We start from the raw sequence: 25,130 nt of genomic DNA on the forward strand, positions 1-25,130 counted from the left end.
GACCTCTGTGGGCACCAGGCAAGTGTGAAGTAAACACAAATGCATGCAGGCAAAACAATCAGACACATAAAATAAAATGTATCTTTAAACTTTTTTTAATTAAAAAAAGACACAACGTAACAGAGCACGAAGCAGGAAGTTTTACAGCTCTAGATCTCTTTCATTCTCTATCCTGAACTCACCTACTTTGGCTTTACACAGATGTTGCATATTTGACTTATATAACCAGTGATCTCTTAGTTTTAACTTTATTTTTTTTTCCCCTTGGGGACAGTGTTGGAGGGCACGAGGTTTGAACAGGGTCTCGCTCTACAGCTCAGGCAGGCTTGGAACTCAGTATATAAACCAGACGGACTGGAACTCGGACAAATCCCACCTCAGTCTCCAAGTGCTAGGGTTACAATTTGCAGCCACTAAGTTCAGTTTAGCGTAGAAACTTTTTTGTGTACCTGGCTCTGAGAGTAAGATATAAAGCATGTGGCCTCTGGTCACAATATTCAAAAATATAGAAAACAGTCCCAAACTGGACACTGTGGCACCTGCCTGGCATCCCAGAAAGCGAGAGACAGTGTAAGAGGATGACTGAGAGTTCCAGGCCAATGTTGGCGACATACTGAGAATTCGCCTCAAAAAAAAAAAAAAAAAAAAAAAATGAAGGCTGGGGATGCAGCTCTTGTAGGGTCTTGTGCTGGCTCCCCAGCACAACAAAGACAAAACAAAGAAACACACACACACACACACACACACACACACACGGGGTGGGGGGAGGACGGGACAGAGGGGGGTGAGAGAGAGAGAACATTAGAACATTCCCCATAAAAAGGTTACAATGAATCAAGTATGCAAAGAGAAGTCTCTTTCATCTCTGGGTGGGGCAAGAATCTTTCATTTGTATTAGTCATGGCCACAATTTGAAATTAGCTATTATTTTCTATATAGATTTCCTCAACTTACAAAAATTCACATTCTGAGCTTACCGACTTAGAATTAATCAGCCCCTTATAAAAGATTATCTTAGTTCTGAGGATTTTTGTTTCGTTTTTATTTTGAGACAGGAGTTGTCTGTGTCCCTGGAACTCTCTATTGTAGACCAGCCTGGCCTTAAATATGCAGAGACCCGCCTGCCTCTGCCTCTTGAGTGCTGGGATTAAAGGTGTGCAAACCACAGGCTGGCAATTTTGAAGATTTAAAATTTCATCAAGCCGGTCATGGTGGTTCACATCTCTGTGATTCCAGCACTTGGGTGAGTGGATGAACACCTCAAGGTCACTGACTATCAGAGCCCCTGTCTCAAGAAAAAAACAAAATAAGTAACTATTTGAAAGTAAGAAGCAACAATGTAGTTCTAAAGCATAAATGCCAGTAAGTCTTTTCCACAACCTAAAAGGGAATAGCAAATTGGTAAAAAACTCACTGCAATTCAGGTTACACCCCACTCAATTTTCAGCATTTTGGACTGAGTACCCCTACACTGCCAAAAGTCTAGTTAGTAATTTCAAAGGTTTTACAATAGTACTGAGTTTGAAATTGCCATTTTAATCTTAGTGGATGTTCCACTTTAGAGCAGTACAACGTCCTACATAGGTCATTTTTATTATGCTTCCCCCCACACCCCATCCCCGTGGTTAAGCTACACATAAAACTCTAATGTAACCAAGGACTTTGATTTTCTCCACTTCCTCACTGCACCTCAATACTGTAACGCTGAATTTAAATTTTCTGCGCAGGTACACTACCTTAATCTAGCTGTAACTTTATGGGTTTTTTTTTTCTCCGCATACTCTTAAAAACTACAAACACTAAATAGAGGTTCCATTCCTAGGTAAGACTTTCACCCCAAGCCCATAAACTTTTGCCTTGTTTTCATCTTTCAAAAGAGAGCTGAAGGAAAACACTGCATGTTAAAAATACAACGCGCGAGGGGAGGAGAGAGAAACACCAGTGAGAAGTAGGCTGGGACTGGAGTGACCCCAGGTCGGCCTGAGTCTCTGCCAGAGAAGGCCAGGTAACATTTACTCTTGCTGTGTAAGTTCCTTTGTCTCGCAGGCTACCAATGAAGCCTCTTGCACATTACTGTACTACTGTATTTCTCAGTAGTTACAATACTTCTCAATGGGATCCCTTGCTCAGTCCGTGAATCCTCTTTAAAGAGCTTGCTGACGATCTACTATTCAATTCCAAGACTACAAACCTCCCACTGCAGAGGACAAACCTAAGACAAAAACAGAAATGAATTCTCCGAAGGCTCTTGGACCTTCCTCACAGTCTCTGAACCGATATCTAAGTTACAAGTAACACTGACCCACAAAAGTACAGGCTAAACGGGGAAGAGGAAGTATCAGAAGAGCACCAGAAACCCAACAGTCGCCTCTAGCATCCCAGTTTCCCACCCCCACTTCCTACTTCCACCGAGGACTCATCGATTCTCGCTCAGGAGGTGGCAAACGCTTCACGAAGGCAGCAGGCGCTGACCAGTCGGGGACGGGTGCTTTCACTGCGTGGTGGAAGGAGGCTAGCCAAGGGCTGGGCAAAGAATGGGAAGCTGAGTGTTATGGGGGGAGGGGGGATTTAGGGCGCCAGGGCTAATCCCGTCCGGGGCCGGCGGGTGGAAGGGGCAGCGGGCGAGCCTCCCGCAAGGCGAGGCGAGCCGGGGCGCGGAGCTTTCGGGTCGCGAGCAAGGGAGGACGCTGACTGCCCCACCGGGGCGGGTGGCGGGCCGCACAAGGGAGGCGACTCCGGTAGGGGGACTGTTTGGGGTGCGAGAACTGGCCTTCCTCGCCGCCCGAGACCCCTCCGAGCTCACACCTCAAACCTGCTCTTGGTCACTCCGTTCACGTCCCTCCTCATGGGGCCAGCGGGTGCGGCCCGGGCAGGGCGCTGCGGCGTGCGGAGTGCAAAGACAGGGGCCAGGGCAGGCCCGGGAGTTCCGGGAGCGGGAGGCGGCGGCGACGGTAACGCGAGGCCCGCCCGTCGGACGCGGAGGACAGACCGCTCGAGTCCCGCGGGGCCTCCACCACCGCCCGCGGCGTCCGCGGCCGCGACGACTGCCAGTCGCTAGCTCGGTTCTCTCCAAAGCCTCAACTTCAACCCAAAACAAAAACACTCCCCACCTGCCAGCAACGCCGCTCCTCATTGGGCAGAGCCGCCCGGGCCTCGGAACGCCGGGGGAGGGGAGGAGCGCTCGGCGGCAGCGGCGGCGCGAGCCCACCCCTCCCCCACCGGGCGCAGCCCCGGACGGTGAGCCCGCGAGCAGTCGGAGCGTGGGGCGGCCGGGCGCGAGCCCACCCGGACGAGGAGAGGCAGGGAAGTGCCCCAGTGTGCGTGCGTGCAGGGGGGGGCTGTGGGGCGGGTGCGAGTGCGCGCGTGCTCGCGGACCGGCGTGGAGAGCAAAGCAGGGACGGACGGACGGACCATCACCGGAACCCTCTCCGCCGCTCTGAAGACTCACCGGCACGCACCGACCCACGCGGAACCTGAGCCCTCAGCTTAGTGTCCCCAGCCCTAGTCTAGTCACTTCCCCGGGGGCCTGAGCTGGCACCCACATCTTCCTGGCCCCCCAACTCCCGCCCTCTATCACTCACTGTCGCCTTGAACCCAAAGTGCAGCAGGCGGTCCCTGCTCGGAGCCATTTTCCTCCGTTTTCTAGACGTCTCTGGGTTGGGGTAGTGCTGCCGCCGCCGCGGGTGCTGCTGCCGCTGCCTCCCCCGCCCCGGTGAATTGCATTCCGGGGTGCTGCGGGGAGGCCTGGGGGGCCGCTGCGGGGCGGCTGTCTCTCAGTGCCTGGCTGCCCAAGGCATGAGCTGGTGGCACTAAGAGGCGGACCTAGCGCCCAGCTCTGCCCAGGGACTGGTAGCGAAGCTTCACCTCGGGGTCAGGGGGTGCAAGGCCCCAGCACTGCACCCATTCCTTGGGCCGGGGGAGGGGCGCACGCCGGTGGGGTGGGGGCAGGCTAGGCACAAGGGCCTGTGGCATCCCCGCCCCTCCGGCCGGTGGCGCCCAATGGGCTGTAGTGGCTGCTTGCCCTCCAATCAGGGCGCTGGTTGGTGAGAGCCTCAACCTGACGCCATTTAGGCGGGAGAAACAAGCATGTAGGAGCGAGTAGGCGGGGGGGGGGGGGGGGGGAGCGTCTGCCCACAGGAAACTAGGACTTTCATTGGACTAGGCTTCTATAGTCCGTGTCATCTTATTATTAATGTAAACTCCAGCCTTCAAGATTCCTAAACCTATGACCTATTGTCCATGAATTAGGAAACAATCTAGAGTGAGTTACCCCTTCAAAGAGACACAAATTACACAATGTACTAATCCTGAAGTATTAAAAACTACCATAAATTGCGCCCGTGCTCTATGAGGCCACAATACTGCTTTTAATTGCATACTCAAAAGCAGTTATGAGTTTGCCTCATACTCTTTTTAGTTTTAATTAGAATCCGATCAAGATGAAAATTTACAAGTGACAAATGCTGCGAACCTTTACAAAAACTTATTTTAGCTTGCTTACCTTAAAGCACTTTTTTTTTTGGAAACAGAGTTTATGTAGTAGCTCCAGTTTTCCTGGAATTCAAGGGCTCCACCTGCCTCCGACTCCCCAGTTATGGCATTTAAGGTGTGAATCACCACGCCTGGCCAAACTTTCTTTTTCCCCCTAAAGAGGACTTCTTACACAAACTTATTTCAAAAAAATTCAGTTCTTGGGCCCACAAAAACCTAGGTCCACGTTATATTGTCTTTGAATCCTATATGCTTTTAAAGCATTTCCTTTACTTCAGCCAATGGAAAAAAAAAACAGCAAAATTTAGAAACATCCCAGCAAGAATTACTGGTGAATTTATAACTGCAATTCAGGAAAAAGTGAGACAAACTGACACACAGATGAATCAAATATAGGAAAAGAAAAAACCCTGTCTCTTAGGTCTACCAACTGTGCATTCCTTTGGTCAATTTAGAAAACTGGTTTTTATTAATTTGGACTTGTGAGAGGCTTACCAAATGAAAATACTCAAACAGGGCGGTGGTGGCGCACGCCTTTAATCCCAGCACTTGGGAGGCAGAGGCAGGCGGATCTCTGTGAGTTCGAGACCAGCCTGGTCTACAAGAGCTAGTTCCAGGACAGACTCCAAAACCACAGAGAAACTCTGTCTCGAAAAAAAAAAAAAAAAAGAAAGAAAAGAAAAAAAGGAAATACTCAGACAGTAAGATTCCATGGTGACGACTCATCCCTGTAATCCCACCACTCAGGAGGCCAGAGCAGTAAGGACTGCTAGTACTAGATCATACTATGCCATAGCAAGTTCTTGCTCGGCACTGTCTCAAAGAGACAAATCTCAGAACAAAAGACCATCACCCCAACTCTTGGGAAGGAGGATAGAGTTCAAGGTCTGGCTAGGCTACATAAAACCTAGTCTCAGAAAACAACAGAGGTCAGCCTGGTCTACATAGTGACCCATTTTAAAAACAAAACCTTCAGAGGCGCATTACTTTTTATCAAAGAAATTTATTTGTATGTAAAGCAACAGTTTTTTGTGATGTTTTAGAGGGGGGGAATCCCAGAATTTGTCCACTTTCAAAAAATGAAAAACAAAATATTTACAGAACAGCCATACACACAGAAATTAAATCAGAACTACTGTAAAGACCCTTCCCACTGCTCCTTATGGACATTTCTAAACTCAGAATTTAAAGCTCTGCTCTATCACTGAGCTTGTTTCCCAGCCTAGTTTCTAAGATAACACTTCCTGCCCCTCCAAAAGTTAACTCAAGAAAAATAATTGGGGGCAGGGCTAAAGAGGAAAATAAAATACAAAATGAGATTACCCAGGGATTGTGAATGTTTCCTACACTGACATCTGCTGTGACTCAACTTTGGATACTATGTGACTCACCGGCTCCTCTGAAAATTCATGATATTGCTGTTCTAGATTTTCAGACCTTGGCCTGACAAAAGAAAAATCCCATTCAGGAGTTATCAACCTGAAGCTGGCTTTGGCAATTATATAAGGTCCCCTTCCTCACCTTGGAAACACTTGTTTTAAGATACACTGAATTTGAATCTGAAAAATTCTTGTACATCAGAGCAGACTTTGTCCAAAGACCCTTAACATGAAGCCAGAAGACAGAAGAATCAGGTCAAACTAAAAATACAAGAAGTCCAGCAGCAGCAAACAGGTAGATGTTGTTGACTTCATGTCCATGCCGTCTTTTGAAACAGGAAACTGAGTACACCTGAATGGGAGGGAGGTGTTCCAGGCTTGGTTTTTTCTGCTTCTTCTCCTCCACCCTGTGGAGAAATGTAGTGCTCCCTGGTTCCCAGGCAGGGTGAAGCAGTTTAGCCCCGGCTCCCTGTTAAGCAAGTTCAGATGCTGGGTCATTGAGTGGGGTGTGCCCATCGACATTTCAGGGGCTTATCCTTCATCCAGATCCTAACTCGGGATTCTTTGATCTGGGATGAAGACAGAAAGAGAGAAAAAGCTTCCCAGTTTACTCATTTTGGTATTTGTTGGCTCTGCTTGGGGGGACTGAGCCCCTTATAACTATGCAGTACATTTCCCCATGAGATCATCCCCACCCAGAACAAACTTTAACACCATATAACTTTAACTTTCCTGCAGAAACTAAGAGGAGAGGATTCAGAACCAGGTGACAGACTTCTGAGAAATCCAACCTGGCTGTATATCTGAGATACTGCCACTGCATCAGCACCACAAGATAAAGACTCCAGTGTCACCTTGCTCATGTCCTCGTTAGTGTCACCCAAGACAGTGAACTCTGATAGGGTAACAGGTAACTTTTCTTGCTCCATTTTACAAAGTTTTGTTTCCTATTTATTGCCTTGGGACACAGAAATGGCAGAGTTGTTGAGAATCGATGACCAGAAAAGGGAGAACGCCACAGGAAATGAGAAACAGTCAGGAAAGAAAGCCACAGTACATTTTCCAAGTCTATGCTAACTCCAACCTGCAGAGTGTTGGATATAGAAATCGTCCGCACTGATGAAGTCACTCCACTTTATAACATACACAAACATGAATCACCTGGCTTTTTTTTTTTCTTTTTGTAATCCAGAAGAGTTGTGCTGGGGATTATGCCTCATCCCGCTGACAAAGATCCTGAACGGAATCATCAGGAATGGCACAGTGCAGGTGGCAAAATCAAAGTAAGGCCGCGGATTTTTGAGAGGACCCTCCAAATACTGAGAACTTCTGTTGCACTCAAAACGGTCTCCTGGATTTCTATATTTATGAGAAGGGTTTCATTTGATGTCCCTCAGAATCCAGACTCAGACCTGTTTCTCCAAAAAGGTCCAATTGTGTGCTACACAGTAGCAAGGTTTATCTTCATGCTCACTTAGCATTCCAGGCCCATTACTTCAAGTGAGCTTGAAATTGTTTTAAGTGAACTATGGCTGCATTTTTTAAAACTGTTTATCTCGGGGAGCAGACAGTAGAGTGACTTAAGTCTGAACTCTTCCTCCTCGTGATGAAGAGAAACAGAGTCCAGCTCTTAGGAATGGCATCAGCTCTCCTTCAAGCAAAATGCTGGGATGTAGACTTTTGGCACATTGTGGAACTAGGAGAACTATTAGTTCTATACTGGTTTTCATACCTTAGGGTTTAGAATCTGAAAACCCTTACACCCCCAAAAGCTACCCTTCCTTTTTAACAAAAAAAGATAAATCTTTTAACTGCATAGGGAGGTAACTTCTATTATTCCTATGTCTGAACCCTGTGAAAAACCTCCAAAGATAATAGTTTTGGTTTTTCTATTTAACTCCAAAGACAGGCTCTGATTAACCTGTGTGGTCTTGACGCTGCAGCATCAGCAAAAACTGCAAGCTCCCCACCACCAAACAAACCTTGCCCTTCCTGCCTATCATTCTGTACCATAACCTTCATAGATTTAAGAACAAACATTGCATAAAAACAAACATTACGGATTAAAATATTACAAATAAATAGCTAAAATAATTTTCCCTCCCCCAATCACTCCTAGGAAACAGACACCAAACAATGCTTTAAGTGTCCAAAACTGCCAAAGTCCTTCCCTTGCCCATGCTTCAAATGGACAACTACCAAAGGTGAACAACCTTCATGCAAATGCATCAAGGAATGTATTGCTTTTTCATTTTTCTGCCCAGCCCTTCAAATACATGCACTAAAATGAGTTTAAAGCATGTCCTGAAAATGGAAAAAGGGAGAAAAAATATATATGAATATTTCCCACAACAGTTTCCCTCCCTTCCCTCTCTATACCCTTCCCACCCCTCCCTATCTTAAACAAGTATTTTTTAACATTTTTCTGGCAAAGGAATATGACTTGGTGAATAACCAACCCCATGGTCCCTTTAGTAGGGTTTAGATATACTTTTATAAATGTACCCAGCGTGGTGTAGAGGCCATGCCCATTAGAAATCTCAAGCACAAATCAGGCCTATCTGACTCACCCCTTGTGTTGGTTTACATGTAAATGTATCATTAGTTTCTTCTCTAGACTTATCTGTTTAGAAAATAAGGTTCTTAATTGCCAATCAGGGCCACATCCATAAGATCATCATCTTCTTCCCCAATCATAAAGTCAGGGCTGAGCCTTGAAGGCCTGTCTGCAGATAAGATTGGGTTATTTGTCATAGACAATGTCTGATCTGAAGAAATGGGTGATTTAGACCAATTCTCTGGCTTGATGCTGTGAGACTTTTTCTTGTCTCTGTCTTTGTCTCTGTCGCGGTCTCTGTCTTTGACTTTCTTCTTTTCCTTTTTGTGCTTCTTATGCTTCTCTGTGCTGTATTCTGGAAGTGGTCGGACCCCGTCATCGGAGCTCGGACTGTTCTGGTAAGATTTCTCCGCTATGGAGGAGCCTGACTCACTTTCACTGTCCACATTCTGGGGTGTATAAGCTGGCGACTTACTGTGGCTGGGAGAACCACGCTCATGCTTTGGAGTGGAACCACTGATCAATGGAGAACCATAGTTTTTTGAAGAGGCGATCTGTGGCCTCAGCCCTTCTCCACTACTTTCTCCTGGTTTCTGTAGAGTCACTTTGGCTTTAATACTAGGGGAGCCTCCATCATGTTTGCTGATGATAATTTTTGCCACACCCGTGCTCCCCACATTTTTTGACTCTGAGGTCTTCTTAGAAGAATCCACTGAGCCTCCTGAAGTAGAAACCTTTGATTTGTCTTTATCGCTTTTCTCACGTTTGCTCTGGAATTCCCCTCCTGCCACGTTATGTTTAGAGGACATGGGATGGTTAGAATTTGTGCTTACTCCCATCTGACTCTCCATTGGATCCTCACCCCCAGGCCCACTGGTGACAACCCCGTGCTTCAGCTTATCTATAACAGCTGTCAAGGAAGGCTTCTTATTCCTACTGGGAGATTTCCCTTTGGAACTCCCATGCTGATTCTGAGAGGATGACATGGAAGAACCACTTGAGGAAAACGAGGAGGAAGATGGTGTACAAGAATTAGATGCTGGGGGAGTTTTCTGAGACATTGAGCCTGAGGATCCTGACCCTGAAGATGACTTTGTGCCAGAACTTGAACTAGTTCCTGACATATGAGAACCACCAGAACCTGAACTGATAGGGGACTTGGCTTTAGAGGATGGGGGAGTCCCAGGAACAGGCTTCATTGGAGAGGCAAGCTTATCTGATCCTCCAGGAGGCCTTGAATGAGAAGGGGATATGTTTGGTTTACTTATAGAAGGATTCATAAGTGATGATGGCTTGCCTTGAGGTTTCATCTTGGTACTGCTAGACCCACTGCTCAGACCATGTTTGGTAATGGGAGACGAGCCTGGCTTTCCCCCAGTCTGAGATGAATTTTTTGACTGGCTTGATCCAGAGGACCCCTGGCTAGAATACATACTGCCACTTAGCTTGGAACTTGATGAGCCTTCAGACTTACTGCTTTTCATCTTGCCTGAGGTGGAAGCAGAAGACAAGGAAGAGGAAGAGGAAGAATGACTATGGTGGCTTTTACTGCCAGAGGAAGACACAGAACCACTGCTAGTGTACTGACTGTGAGAGGAAGGCTTGCCCACCATCACTGTCCCCTTAGGAATCTGAATAGTGATTTTGGGGATGGGTGGGGTGGCAACACCTGGGGGAGTCTGAGACCTTCCTGAACTGCCTGGAGATTTGGATCCACCTGTACTGGTGGGTGGGGTGAAAGGCCTATTAGAAGAACTGTGAGATGGAGACTTGCCCTCAGTGTCTGCTTTCTTCCGCTTTGGAGGCTTATCTTTGCTCTTTCCATCATTGGAAGGAGTTCGGCTGCGCTTGCCTGGTTTGCTGTCTAATCCAGGGCCTGATACACTGCCAGCACCAGTGCCATTACCTTCCTTTACCCTCTTTTGAGGTTTTTCTTTCCCTACTTCTCCTGTGGTCATTAAAGGACTCTGACTACCACTGTGGTGTTCCATAAGATCTGCAGAACCCAAAGCCTTACCAGCTACTGATACAATACTGAAGTCAACTGTGTCAGCTTGGCTACTGCTCTTAAATTTTGTCTCCCCATTATCACCCCCAAGTATTGGCATCCCTAAAGTATTTAGTGCCTGAGATGCAAATCCTTTGAAATCATCATTATCCCCACTCTGACTACTTTCATCAAAATATTCTTCTCCAAAACCACTTTGGCTTTGGCTGTTCAACAAATCAGGATTGAAATCTACTCCATCAGGGAAAAAATGATTGGTAGGAGAATCACTACTGGGGCTTGCAGCTGCATCAGCAATAAGGTCAGCTGGATCAGTGTATGGATTTTCATTATTATTAGTTTGAAAGACATCAGAGTCAAAGAGGGCACTCTGAGAATGCCCAGAACTTGAAGAATCTCGAACAGGGGTGCCAATGGGTGGGCAATCATCACTAGTGCTGGGAAGCTTTGAGGCTTCTTCTGCAATGTCTGAAAGGATATCAGTTACATCTGGGCCAATGCTGTCTGAACTGGATAGTCGGACCATCCTTTGAATACTGGGCTGGGGGTGAGGCACTGGTTGGGGGTAAGTTGTAGGGGGAGTACTACACTGACTTGGAGCTGGAGTGATATGTGGTGTGTCCAGCGCGTCAGCCGTCATGCTGACATCAAACATAGGGTTCTGGGAGTCAACATCCATTGAAAAGAGCTCTCTCTGAAACTCGTCTTCAGTCTGGTGCTTGGATTTGTCAGGTGGCGCTCTTGATGACTTCTTCTTCTTGGTCTTGTTGCTCCCTGAGCACATTTCCATCCGGGGTGATCCGGAAGAGGAGTTCTGCCTTTCTAAAGGGCTGCTTCCATAAAGGGTTGAGAAATCCTGGGCAGGGTTATCTTTAAGAAGGTTCATGAGCATCGGGTGGTTCTTGGTGTTGCCGGCCATCGAAGAGACAGGTGGCGGCGTGTGATGAGGAGGGGTCGGACTCGAGCCAATGGTAGACCCCCCGTTCCCTGTGATTTGCAACAAACTGGTAAGAATTGGGTTCTGAGACACCTTGCTGAAGTCCTCCCCATGGCCCACCGACTCATGCCGATCTCTGATGCTCATGCTCATGTTAAACAAGGTGGTAATGGGACCCCCCGGAAAGGTGTTGGTTGGTGTGGTGGTACCACTCATTGGGTTGTTGCCTGTGGCCATGCCATACCCTGGGCTGCTAGCCGGGGGCAGGTTCTTTTTCACCATGTCTTCAACTGTCTCTGCAATGAGGGACAGTGCTGGGGTGTCAGCCTGTATGGTTTCAGCCTTCCTCCGAATAGCCCTCATCGTCACAGGGATGGACATACATCTGTAAGATAGGAAGAAAGAAAGTAAGGTAGCACTGGATTCATTAGCTGATGAATAAAACCTAACATTTATTGGGAACAAAGAGCTGTACTTTTGCCTGAGATTTAGTTAAGCCTCACGAGGTTTTAGTTAGCAATTTTCAGATAAGTAATCTGTAAGACAAGAGTAATTTTACCAAATTCTAAAGCTTTACGTATATTAATCCTAAAAAGAACTGTGATTCAGTAAGCAATTATTTTTTAAACATATTTATTTATTTATTTATTTATTTATTTATTTATTTATTTATTATGTATATAATATTCTGTCTGTGTGTTTGCAGACCAGAAGAGGGCAGCAGACCTCATTACAGATGGTTGTGAGCCACCATGTGGTTGCCGGAAATTGAACTCATGACCTTTGGAAGAGCAGGCAATGCTCTTAACCACTGAGCCATCTCTCCAGCCCCCTCAGTAAGCAATTATTAACTGCTTATGAAACACACACTAAAACTAAACCAGAGTCCAAAAATAGTTTACAGTGAACTAAAGAAAGCTAGTCCTCAAGCATGGGTAGGACAAGAACTGTGAGTTCAAAGCCAGGTTGAACTACAACAGCCAGAGACCCTGTTTCAAAAATAAAAGTATGGAGGACAAGGGAAGGAACTGTAATGATAATGGAACTTAGTAAGAAAATGCCTTCCTTTTGGGGGTTTCACATGGCCACAGGTGATATAGCAAAAGGACCTGTGAAAAGTACTGATGCTGCTGTGCAGTACTGCTTACTTTTAACTCCCAGGTAAATTTACACTATGCACATTATTTTGAAAAAATTTTGCTTTAGTATGTATGTCAGCAAATTCTGTCCTAAGCTAAACAACTTGTAAATGTTCTGCCTTAAAGACACTAAATTTTTGATATTTTTGCCAGATATATGTAAAATGAAGAGCAGTGCTACAATAAAATTTAATGGGAATCTATTAAAATGTGTTTTGAGGCGCGGGGATGTGACTCAATTGTTACAGTGCCTGCCTGCCATGCACACGGTCCTGGGCTTCCTCCACAGCACAAAATAAAACCAGGAGGCTGGGTCTCTAATGAAAGCACTCGGGAAGTTGAAACAGAATGACCAGAAGTTCAAGTCATCCTTTGTCACATTATCAAGGCCCGCTTGAAATACAGAGGCCCTGTCTCAAAACTTAAATGAACAACATCTATTTTTAAAAATAGGCTGTCAGCCCTCTACTTTAGAAAGAAATATTAAAAAATTACATATTAATGTTCCCAGGAAGCTGACGTAAATATTACTTGCCATGCATTGCCATTTAAAATGGTATATCTCGGGCTGGAGAGAGGGCTCAGAGGTTAAGAGCATTGCCTGCTCTTCCAAAGGTCCTGAGTTCAATTCCCAGCAACCACATGGTGGCTCACAACCATCTGTAATGGGGTCTGGTGCCCTCTTCTGGCCTGCAGGCATACACACAGACAGAATATTGTATATATAATAAATAAATAAATATTAAAAAAAATAAATAAAAAATAAAAAAAAATAAAATGATATATCTCTTAAAATGTGATAAAATAAGTTAAAGAAAAAAATCTTTAGACCAGCCATGGTTAGACCTGCCCTTTCAACTTAGCACTCCAAGAAGAGGCAGGCCAATCTCTGAATTCAAGGCCCACCTTTCCTAAATAGCAAGTTGTAAGTTATATGTACGCAATAATGAGAACCTGTCTTAAAAAAGAAAGAAAAGAAAACATGTATCTTTTTCCAGCTCACTCTCTCTCTCTCTCCTGAAAAGTATTTTAATGACAAGGCTTGAAATTACCAGCCTTGGGCTGGAGAGGTGGCTCAGCAGGTTAAGAAGCTGTTCTTCCAGAGGTCCTGAGTTCAATTACCAGCAACCACATGGTGGCTCACAACCATATGTAATAAGATCTGGCGCCCTCTTCTGGCATATAGGCATATATGGCAGTACAGAACACTATATACATGATAAATAAATCAATCTTAAAAAAAGAAAAAGAAATTACCAGCCTCACCCCTATGGCTTTCACAGTAACAAACAAAATTCACATTTTTTTAAAACCAAAAATATAGTGAATTCAAATAAATGGCAATGTTTTTCTTTTCTTTTTTTTTTTTTTAAAAAGATTTATTTATTGCCGGGCGGTGGTGGCGCACGCCTTTAATCCCAGCACTTGGGAGGCAGAGGCAGGCGGATCTCTGTGAGTTCGAGACCAGCCTGGTCTACAGAGCTAGTTCCAGGACAGGCTCCAAAGCCACAGAGAAACCCTGTCTCGAAAAACCAAAAAAAAAAAAAAAAAAAAAAAAAAAAAGATTTATTTATTATGTGTACAGCATTCCTTCCATGTTTGCCTGAATGCCAGAAGGGGGCACTGGTTCTCATTATAGATGGCTGTGAGCCACCATGTGGTTGCTGGGAATTGAACTCAGGACCTCTGGAAGAGCAGTCAGTGTTCTTAACCACTGAGCCATTTCTCCAGCCCCGCAATGTTTTTCTTTTAATTTTTTTGAGACAGTTTTTTTATCTTTTAAATTCATGTTAAAAATAAAAGCATATAGCATGGTGATGCACACCTTTAATCCCAGCACTCTGGAGACAGAGGTAGGCAGACCTCTGAGTTCTAGGTCAGTCAGGGCTATACAGGGGAAACCCTGTCTTGAAAAACAACATAAATAAATAAAAGCATACACATACACAATTTGTACGAATCTTAGCGAAATTCTGATGGACAAAGGGCCACCACTACCTTTGAACAACTTTGGCAATGAAGTCATCTGTGCAGATGAGTGCATCTGACAGTCCCTTGTAGAGTTTACAGCTCACATGTGTTGAGTCCTGCACATCCATTACCACTGAAAGACAAATTGTACAGATACTTGTGATACATTCAGCTTCTCACCTTTCAAGAAAAGATACACCCCAGAAAGATGTTTCCACCTAACAACTCACCACACACAAGGGAGTCATTCACAGGGTGCTGAAAAGATACACTGAATCGAGACTCTGAGAGGGGACATACTTCAAACTGGAGGAGCCCAGGAGAGTCTGAAAAAAATAAAACAACAAGGAAAAACATAATAACCATATTTAAGACATAAGATAAACAAATAATTATCTTTATATAGACAGTGAAATAGCCAGCTGACCACCAGGCTCACACATGGCACAAATACATACAAGGCAAGCAAAACATTCCTGCATATAAAATAAAATATAAAAAAAATTACGATGCATACTGTCTTGAGAGTGAATTAAGAAACCAAAAATGGGCAGTGTGGCCCAGTTACAGAAGAAGCAAGATGTGACTGCATCGCTGAAAAAGAAATGTGGGAGATGTGGCACTTTCAACCAAGAAAGAAGTTCAATGCTTTAAGTGGGACTTAAAGGGCCGTCCTAGTAAGAAACTTGAAAGACAGCACTGAGAGCAATGTGGACTATAGATGCCCAGCTCAAGTGGTTTCAGAGGGGAACAATGGTGGCGACTGGGCTAGAGACCATTCTTTTGATATTTTGGTTAAGAATGTAGCTGCTTTTGGCACTTATCCTAAAAATCTGCTGAGACTACATTGAAGAGTTTTGGAATAATTTCATTGGCAGAGACAACCTAATCTTGATTATGTCATGTGGCTATTAGAGATCATGCATATGCAGATCTACAAAGGAAACCAGCAAGCAGGGAAATATAAATATAAAAAGAACAGTTTGAAGAGGTATAGAACAGCAGGAAATTTAATGTTTGAGCCAACTCTCGTGCTCAAGAGATGAGAAATCTAAAGCAAGACTTGATGCAAAATGGAATAAAGGGAGTAGTGTCCTCACTGCAACTAGTAAAAAGGAAAGCTCAAGCAACAAAGAAAGCCACCAGCAAAGCTTATGCATATGTATTAAAGGAGGTGGCTAGGACCATCTCAAGCATAGCTTGGTCGCATTAGTCACATGGTTCTGGCTTTATAGTCATAAAGGATACAAGAGTAAAGGGGTTCTGGAGTTTTCTATGAGGTTAAGGAGAGCCACTGAGGCAAGATGTGTGGCAGGGTATCCCTGCTTAGAACCCCAAAAAAGCCACTGTGTGAAGCTAAAGCTTGGATTGTGTTGGAGACTCCAAAATGTTGGAGATGCCAGAGCTATGGTATATTTGCCAAGTGGAAGCAGCTGAAGATAGAAAAATATGTTGCAGTTAGCAAATCTGGAAGGATGGAGCCATCTAAGTCCTTAGACACCCAACAGAGAGCTACAGGATTTGAAGTCTGCCCTGATGGGTTCTGTATTGCTTTGAACCATTATTTTATTATTTTCCCTTTTGGGATAGTAATGTATATTGTATGCCATTTTATTTTGGAAGTAGTATGATTTTTAATTTTATAGGGGATTACAATTAAAAGGTTGCCTTGAGTCTCAGAAAACAACAAACAAAAATGGCTAAGAAAAGATTTTAAAATGTATGATATGGTTTTGTTCTGTAGTCTAGGCTGCTCTTGAACCCATAATCCTCTTGTTTTATAGCCTCTCTAGTACTGAGGGATGGCTATTCACCATCATGCATAGCTCTCAATTAGAGGGTTTCAATTCTATTTGACAAGTAGCCATAAAACCCACGTTTTTTGGGTTGGTTGTTCTTTTGTTTCTGATCCACAATTCCACCAACTAGCCCAGGGCGACCAAGAACTACTGTTCCACTACCATTCACCTCCCTTTACTGGCTAGTATGGAGATTAAAATCTGTACCATGAAAGCCAGAATAAAACCTACTTTCTATCAAGGTATTTATCTGTCAACTATGCATCGTATAATCTGGTAAACAGAGAAATACGGGCTATTATCTAAAATGAATTGAGGTGGGCATGGTGGCACACATCTTTAATTTCAGCGCTTGGAGGCAGAGCAGATGGATCTCTGTGAGACTGAGACCAATCCAATCTGCATAGCAAGATCCGATCAACCACGAAAACAGTGACACCAAGTCTCTAAGAACACACAGACACACACATATGCACACTTATACCATATACATAAAGCTTATCATTACAGATTTGTTTTGGTTACTGTTTTTAGATTTGTTTTTTGCTTTGTTTTTTGCTTTTTTGGCAGGGTTGGCAAATTGAACCCAATGACCTCACCAGTGGCAAGAAAAATTATACCTAAAGTCACAACTTTAATCTGTTGTTTTTTGTTTTTTTTTAAAACAGGGTTTCTTAGTGTAGATCAGAGATTCTCTTGCCTCTTCCTCCCAAACACTGGGATGCACCACTATGCCAAGCATTCTGGTTCTTAATCCAAACATCTAGTGGCCTAGGCCCAAATCTTAATGCATACATCACATACACATACAGTTTTTTTCCTGCTTCTCATTTTTACATGGGAATGGTAGTACATACCCATAAACCCAGCACCTGAGACTTAGAGGTAGGAGAATCAGGAGTTTAAGAGCAGCTTCCACTGCATACTCAGTTCAAGCTTGTCGAGGTACGTAAGACCCTACCTCTAAACAAAATGTCTAAAGCACTTCTCTAGATTTACATTCCCTGTTTCTTGTTGCCTACAACTTCCACTGATTCGTACCCAACAAAGATCACCATCACTAGAATGTTACATAACAAAGGTAAAAAATAAACTAGAGTAGACAAAATTGACATAAAAGCTTCAAATGTGTTAGAAAAACAGCCCTTCAGAATCCAGACAGAAAAAGGAAGGGTCATATGTCTTAGCTATTTAGAGTTATACCTAGATTTTCCAAAGAATGGAGGTGGAGTGGAATAGTATCGTAATGACAAGATCAAGCACTTTTTAAAAAAAAAAAATAAATCCTTTTGCATTAACTTTCTCTGTCTTTAAGTGAGTTTATCTCATGTGCATGGTATGGTTTTTCTGTGTCTTTTTGTTTTTTAATTTATTAGGTATACAATGTTCCTTGTGCAGGTACATCTCCATGCCAAAAGAGGGCACCAGATCTCATTACAGATGGTTGTGAGCCACTACATGGTTGCTGGGAGGGAACTCAGGACCTCTGGAAGAGCACCCAGTGCTCTTAACCTCTGAGCCATCTCTCCAGCCCCTAGATCCAGCACTTTTAACAACCTAAACTTTAGTAACAACAAACCATCTATCAAACTCCAGCAAGATAGGAAGTACAGACACAATGCCTAGGTATGTTTCTGTTTTCAAAAAGTGGGCAGGAATGGTCATGCAGACCTTAATATTAACATAGGAAAAGCTGAAACAGGAGGATCACCTCAATTTCAAGGCTAGCCTGGGAAACATAGTGAATTCAAGTTCAACCTGGACTACAAAATGAGCCTTTTTCTCAAAAATAAAAGCAAAAGAACCAGGTGTATGCCTTTAGTCCCAGCACTCAGGAGGCAGAGGCAAGCAGATATCTGTGAGTTTGAGGCTAGCCTGGTCTACAGAGCTAGTTCCAGGAATGCTCCAAAGCTACAGAGAAACCCTATCTATAAAAACAAAACAAAAAGGGGCTGGAGAGATGGCTCAGAGGTTAAGAGCATTGTCTGCTCTTCCAAAGGTCCTGAGTTCAATTCCCAGCAACCACATGGTGGCTCACAACCATCTGTAATGGGGTCTGGTGCCCTCTTCTGGCCTGCAGACATACACACAGACAGAATATTGTATGCATAATAAATATTTAAAAAAACAAAAAACAAAAAAAAAAGTCATCTGGGCATGAGCTACCAAATTCAAGCGCCAATGGAGAAGTCAACATCAACCTTCCTAGGTATAGCAAAAGGAAAGAGAGTACCTTCTTTTAAAACAGTTCTTTTGACACAGCTTCCAATTAGGGTGTTATAGGCCACTTGGTGTCTGATCATATTCAGGATAAGAGGAACTCTGCCAGGGTGCTGAAAGGTGATTTTGCTAACCAGTGTTCCCTGCAAGCTTTGGCCATCTGGAAGAGGAGCATCCTTATTGAGGAAATAGCAGTGCTGCTGACCTGGGAGAGCCTAGGCAAAAAAGACCATAAATCAATGATATTACTTACACTGTACCTAACCACAAACTATTCTGAAAGAAGAATACAAAAGGAGGGAGCACACCAAAGCAAGGGAAGTAATGAATTTCACAAACACACACACACAGAGACACACACCTTTCAATACCTGATATTATGAATACCAACTAGTTATTCATTTAGCTAAAAGCTATCTGTCTATTAATGTACTATTAAGGTAGATTCCTAACACAGAATACACCTCAGAAACTTAATTAGTGGTTCCTAAAGAGCTACAAAACTGTATAGTTTTAATGTAGCTCGAATTGTTGTATAAAGGAGCGTCTCTGTTGTATAAACTAAACTCTAAACATTCATATGAAATTCAAGACCAAAAAGTTTGGGGTCTTTTATATTCATGAACCTCAGCGTTTTGTTCTCCATTCACATTTAGAAGATCTTTCTCATTCTAAATCCACAGTGCTTAAATGGGCTAGGGCCAAAGAGACGGCTCAGCATTTAAGAGCACTTGCTGCTCTTTCAGAGAATTTGGGTTCACTTCCCAGCACCCATCCACATGACAGCTCAACAGTCTATATAACTCCAAATCCAGGGGAATCTGACACCCTCTTCTGGCCTTTCTGGGTGCACAAATGTGGTACACTTACATACATGTAGGTAAAACAGTCACAGACATAAAAATAGAGTTTCTCTTCATATGCCTGGCTGTTCTAGAACTAGCTCTGTAGACCAGCCTGGCCAAACTCACAGAGATCTGCTTGCCTCTCCATTCCAAATGCTGGGATTGAAAGTGTGTGCCACCATGTCCTCAAGAAAAAATTCTTAAGATCTTTAACCTCCTGTAAGTTCAAGTTAGCATTAAAAGATTTTCAACTGAGAGTACCTTTCATTTTATTTTATTTTATTTTATTTTATTTTATTTTGAGATAAGGTCTTGCTTTATAGCTCAAGGTGTCCTCTAAGTCAAGGCAATCCTTAAGCCTATGACTCGCAAATGCCATTAAGTACTGGCTTTCTTTGTAGATATTCTCAGTGTGCCTATAGTCATAGCAGTCTAGAGATCTGGTTTAAGATCATCCTGTTAAGTTCAATGCCAGCCTGGGCTACATGAGAACCTGTCTAGAAAAAAGATGAAGGGGTACAGAAAAGAATGCTCCTTGGTTAACAGTCACTTGCTGTTCTTCCAGAGGACCCAGGTTGGTTCACAGCACCTACATATCTGTTCACATTCCCTGTAACTTCAGTTTAGGTAATCTTAAGGCACCAGACACACATATGCTGCAAAACACCAACACACATAAAATTCAAGAAATATATTTATATATAATAAGTATATATAAAGTAAATAAAAATATGTAAGTGTGTATATATGCATGTGTGTGTACAAATAAGTGTATGCACACACAGAAAAGTACATGGTTGTTTCTTAACTTCAAAGCTCATTCTCTTTTGCTTTATTATGTTTAAGATGACTTTTTTTGCCCAACTAAAGATGATTAAGCCATCAGAAAACAATTATCAGACCTCACTAATGCTAAGAAGTACCAACAATGTTCCAGACCCACTGTGCCTACTTACAGCATAAAACCGCATGTTGTGATTCAAGGGTACAGGGTCTGGATCCTTTGACAGCTCAAATTGAGTGATGAGCTCATAGAGGGGCATGTAAGTCGGCGGAGTCTCAAATAATGGGATTCCTGGAAATACAAGGACTGATTATAATGATCACATTAAGATAAAATTAGTGACAGCTCTAGTTTCCATTCATGGTTTTCTTATTTATTCACCTATGTATTCAACAAGTCCCTATTAGTATCTAACACCTAATGTCTGTACTTATAAATACTTCCTTGAGGCCTAAAGAACTGTAAATTATTTAAGATAATCTGAAGTTTCCCATTCACATTTATAACTAGTAAATTTTATTTTAATAGGTAAAACCTACTTTTATTACAGTTTGGTAAACATTCTTTAAAAAAAAATAGAGAGATTACCCGTGCAGTTCTGCAGTTTCTGAACAAATGCTTTAGATACTGGGATTGGCTGAGGAAATTTCAAGAAGAAACAGGCAGGAAGATCAACACTGTTGGCACTAGTAACTGAGGAGAAAGAAGGGGTCCTGCAAAAAAAAAGAAGAGGGAATATTTTCCACTTTGAAAACTCTGAACACCTTTCCTTAGACATGTATATATTATACAGACCCATATAACATCTACCAAGCAAAAGTTCACTTTTGTACTTTCCTACCCATAATTTAAAAATAAATTATCTTGCCGGGCAGTGATGGCGCACGCCTTTAATCCCAGCACTCGGGAGGCAGAGGCAGGCGGATCTCTGTGAGTTCGAGGCCAGCCTGGTCTACAAAGGGAGTTCCAGGACAGGCTCCAAAGCTACAAAGAAACCCTGTCTCGAAAAACCAAAAAAAAAAAAAAAATTATATATATATATTATTTATTTTATTTATTTATTAGGTATACAATATTCTGTCTGCGTGTATGCCTGCAGGCCAGAAGAGGGCACCAGACCTCATTACAGAATGTTGTGAGCCACCATGTGGTTGCTGGGAATTGAACTCAGGACCTTTGGAAAAGCAGGCAATGCTCTTAACCGCTGAGCCATCTCTCCAGCTCCCAAAATAAATTATCTTGTTAAGTAGGAAATATTTAATGAAGGATTTATAATAGGATTAAGGGTCTAATTCAGTGTGATGGTATGTGCTTCTCATTTGTATCCCTGAGTTCAACCCCAATACCAAAACCCAGAAACAAAATCTGTTTAATTTACTTAAGACAGATAATATGGTCTAAAACTAGGTGGTGGCGCACGCCTTTAATCCCAGCACTCAGGAGGCAGAGGCAGGCGGATCTCTGTGAATTCGAGCCCAGCCTGGTCTACAGAGCAAGTTCCATGACAGGCTTCAAAGTTACACAGAAAAACCTTGTCTCAAACAAACAAAAAAGAGCCAGGTGGTGGTGTGACGCACCTTAAATCCCAGCACATGGGAGGCAGAGGTAGGCGGATCTCTGTGAGTTCAAGGATCTACAAGGGCTAGTTTCCGGACAGACTCCAAAGCAACACGGAGAATCCCTGTCTCGAAAAAAACAAAAACAAACAAACAAAAAACCTAGGGGCTGGTGAGGTGGCACAGAAGTTAGAAGCACTGGCTGCTCTTCCAGAGGTCCTGAATTCAACTCCCAGCAATTACATGATGGCTCACAACTATCTGTAATGAGATCTGGTACTCTCTTCTCACATGGAAGTATACATGCAGGAAATAATACTGTATACATAAATAAATCTTTTAAAAAATGTGATCTACAGGAAATGTTGACATAGCTCAGAACATGCCTTTAATCTCAGCACTCAGCAGGCAGAGGCAGGCGTATCTGAGTTCAAGGCCTGCCTGGTCTACATAGTGAGTTCCAGGACAGCCAGGACTATCACAGAGAAACCTTTTCTCAAAAAACAAAATGAGAGAGAGAGAGAGAGAGAGAGAGAGAGAGAGAGAGAGAGAGAGAGAGAGAGAGAGAGAGAGAGAGACTATCTAGTCTAAAGGAAAGGACCAGGATTCAATTTCCAGCACCCAGTGGCAACTTAGACCATCTGTAACTGACAGCCTCTTCTAGCCTCCAGACGGTGCACAGACACACATATAAAATTAAAGAGTGCTTGCTTTGGCAGCACATGCACTAAAACTGCAACAATAAAGAGAAAATTAACATGACCCCTGTGCAAGAACGACATGCAAATTCACGGACCATTCCATTTTTTTAAAAAAAGAAAAAAAAAAAAAGAAAAATATTAACTATAACAAATTTGTAAAGTATGTGTCCTAATGTCAAACAGTAACATTCAGATAAGATGACTATAGAGGAAGGCAACATCTAGAAAATCAAGTAAGAGAAAAAAAACAAAGTATTTCATACTGAGTTTGATGCTGAAAAAAATGGACTTCACTACTTCCAAAATCTAATACAACTTACCATTTGTTGTCAACTGGATGTGACCCCATAATTAATGGGGCAATTGGGAGTTTGTACATAGTAGAGGTTCCTTCAATTGTCACTGATGCATTCATGCCCAAAGATCGAGGAACTGGGAATATAAAAAGCAAAAAGATTTTCTTCCTCATAATATAGATTATAAGGATAACACTAAAAGAAACAAAACCAACAAATAGCAATGATGGTTCCGGCTCTGTAAACACAGCATTAGAGAGAAGAAGAAAAATGCTGTGCTGAGGCCCTGCCTGAACAACCCACTCTCAAAAATAGAACAAAGCACAATAAAAAGAAAAAAAGCCAGACATCATTAGAGGCTACAGACTGAGTCTGAGGTCAGCGTGAGGAGCAAGACTTTATTTTTCAAAAGAAACACAACAACAAAATGCAAGCAATCAAACAAAAAATCCTGCACTAGGAGTCACAATCAGATACTCTAATTGCCACAAAACTTAAATGCTACAAGCTACCTTTCCACAGCCAATCAGTATTTCTTTCTGCTAATAATTAAAACACTATAGCCCAAGGGGGGGTGGTCGTCTTAAAGAGAGCATTATCAATACTTATTTTTACTCACAACTTCCAAATGTATTTAAATGTGTTTATAATTGTTATAATTACAGGACAGAGTCAATGATTGAACTTATAATGAGGTCAAATAAAGTACTGGGCTATTTCTTGCTCTTTTGCAAACACAAGCCTGGTGTGGTATGTACATCCAGAAGGTCAACATCAATTACATAACAAGTCTGAAGCCAATTGACGCCACCCCTCCCAGTTATGACTACATGACATCCTTAAAATGTCAAAAGCAAAAAGTTAAAATACAAAGTGCCATTCATAGTCTCGAAACCCCCCCAAAAAAAGAAAAAAAAAAGCAAAGTGCCATTCATTACTGCACTTTTAGTAACATTTATTTATTTGATCAATTTTGGTATTTATTTATTTGATCACTCCATAGCTTAGGTTGGCCTTCAACTCAGGTTCCCCTGCCTAATCCTCTTCAGTACTGGCATTTAGGCATGTCCCAAACCCAACCTTCTCCTATAAAGTAATAAGAAAAACTGGTTACTTTAAGTCAGTAATTTATATTCCATCATGAACTCATTTACACCTTAAGCTTATATACATACATACATATATATACACATATGTATGTATATGTGTATATATGTCGTGTGTTTAGGTATACAAATACATACACATGTATATATGTGAGGTGTATATATGATGTATGTTTGTGTTGTATCTGGAACATGTTGTAAGGACAGAAAATTCATTAGGAAATAAATAATGAATTACAGGGATGGAGACTGGGCATTTGAATTTTACAAGTATTTTTAACACATTAAAGAAAGGTAAACATGGTGGTGTACGCCTATAATCCCAGCACTTAAGAAGTAGAGGCCATCCTGAAGTATACAGCCAGTTGAGGTCACCCTGTCACACATCCAGCTGGGAGGTTTACACATACAACCTCAGTTCTTAGAAGGCTGAAGTAGTACGTATGATCACTACCCTGTAAGTTTGAGAGCCAGCCTGTGCTACACAGTAAATTCCAGAACAGCCTAGGTTACAAAAGGAAAAATAAATGCTTACCATTCTTTTCATGCAAAATGATAGGAGATGCAGTCTTATCATCCAGCAGGTCAGAAGGAGAGGCATAGTATTTCATGTTCATTAAATGACCTATCATAAATGAAACATTATTTACAGCATCTTTATTAATAAATTATACTTTTAAAAAGCCATTCATACCTGTTGTGGTGTTGCTCACCTATAATCTAGGCACTTGGAAGGGAGAACAAGAAGCTAAGGAATCTTGGCTACATGAACCCCTATCTCAAACTAACAAGAAAAGGCTGGGGATAGCTCAATGCTAGAGTGCTTACCTACAATATCCTGGGTCCAATTAAATACTTCTCCCAAAACTCCTAACTAAATACATACACGAATGCTGAGTGTGATGGCTCACACTAGCCAAGATTACAGAAGGAATGCCACAAATCCAACGCCAGCCTACACTATATATATAATAAGTTCAAGACCCACTTGGAAGACAGTGAGACCCTAAAAAGCTGGATAAAAATGTAGTTCAGTTGATAAGAGTATTTGCCTAGCATATCTGCCTAGGGTTTGGGCCCCGGAATTGCATAGAACTCAGAATCTATGGAGAGATGTTTCAAAAGATAGAAACAATTGCTATACTCCCAGAGGACATAGGTTTAACTTGCAGCATCCATATGGTGGCTCACAGCCATTGTAATTTGAGTTGCAGGGGATCCAAGTTCTCTTCTGGGCTCTATGAGCACAGCATGCAGACATTTGTACAAGCAAAATACCCTTGTACATTAAAAAAAAAAAAAAAAAAAAAAAAAAGTAGAGCCGGGCAGTTGTGGTGCATG

The 25,130-nt window shown here is 42.6% G+C and overlaps 2 protein-coding genes, 1 long non-coding RNA gene and 1 other non-coding gene across 7 annotated transcripts in view; 2 read left to right on the plus strand and 2 right to left on the minus strand.

Moving 5' to 3' along the window:
• The window catches only part of Fbxl20 (F-box and leucine rich repeat protein 20), a 67,330-nt gene extending 63,370 nt beyond the window's left edge, over positions 1 to 3,960 (minus strand). The window contains exon 1 of one of the 2 annotated variants that reach the window (XM_057773642.1): positions 3,582 to 3,960. In XM_057773642.1, the coding sequence (XP_057629625.1) occupies positions 3,582 to 3,629 (48 nt within the window). In that variant the 5' untranslated portion in view covers positions 3,630 to 3,960. Of the gene's footprint in view, positions 1 to 2,805; positions 3,112 to 3,581 lie in introns of those variants that run through there. The other variant, XM_057773643.1, reaches the window with a different exon arrangement.
• Positions 3,961 to 6,032: 2,072 nt separating this feature from the next.
• On the plus strand, positions 6,033 to 7,198 carry LOC130876889 (uncharacterized). Its single transcript, XR_009057372.1, has 3 exons — positions 6,033 to 6,165; positions 6,609 to 6,780; positions 7,063 to 7,198. It is a non-coding gene; the product is annotated as an uncharacterized LOC130876889 (long non-coding RNA).
• The window catches only part of Med1 (mediator complex subunit 1), a 45,419-nt gene continuing 26,447 nt past the window's right edge, over positions 6,159 to 25,130 (minus strand). The window contains exons 10-18 of one of the 3 annotated variants that reach the window (XM_057773591.1): positions 24,325 to 24,414; positions 22,708 to 22,819; positions 20,719 to 20,843; positions 20,303 to 20,421; positions 18,515 to 18,716; positions 14,713 to 14,808; positions 14,510 to 14,615; positions 11,617 to 11,757; positions 6,159 to 6,439 (exon numbers count right to left, since the gene is read on the minus strand). In XM_057773591.1, coding sequence (XP_057629574.1) covers positions 6,409 to 6,439; positions 11,617 to 11,757; positions 14,510 to 14,615; positions 14,713 to 14,808; positions 18,515 to 18,716; positions 20,303 to 20,421; positions 20,719 to 20,843; positions 22,708 to 22,819; positions 24,325 to 24,414 — 1,022 coding nt within the window. In that variant the 3' untranslated portion in view covers positions 6,159 to 6,408. Of the gene's footprint in view, positions 6,440 to 6,773; positions 11,758 to 14,509; positions 14,616 to 14,712; positions 14,809 to 18,514; positions 18,717 to 20,302; positions 20,422 to 20,718; positions 20,844 to 22,707; positions 22,820 to 24,324; positions 24,415 to 25,130 lie in introns of those variants that run through there. The other 2 variants (XM_057773589.1, XM_057773588.1) reach the window with 2 other exon arrangements.
• LOC130878937 (U6 spliceosomal RNA) lies at positions 22,390 to 22,496 on the plus strand. Its single transcript, XR_009057543.1, has one exon. It is a non-coding gene; the product is annotated as a U6 spliceosomal RNA (small nuclear RNA).

This window comes from Chionomys nivalis, chromosome 7 (genome assembly GCF_950005125.1).
Source record: "Chionomys nivalis chromosome 7, mChiNiv1.1, whole genome shotgun sequence".
NCBI lineage: Eukaryota > Metazoa > Chordata > Mammalia > Rodentia > Cricetidae > Chionomys > Chionomys nivalis.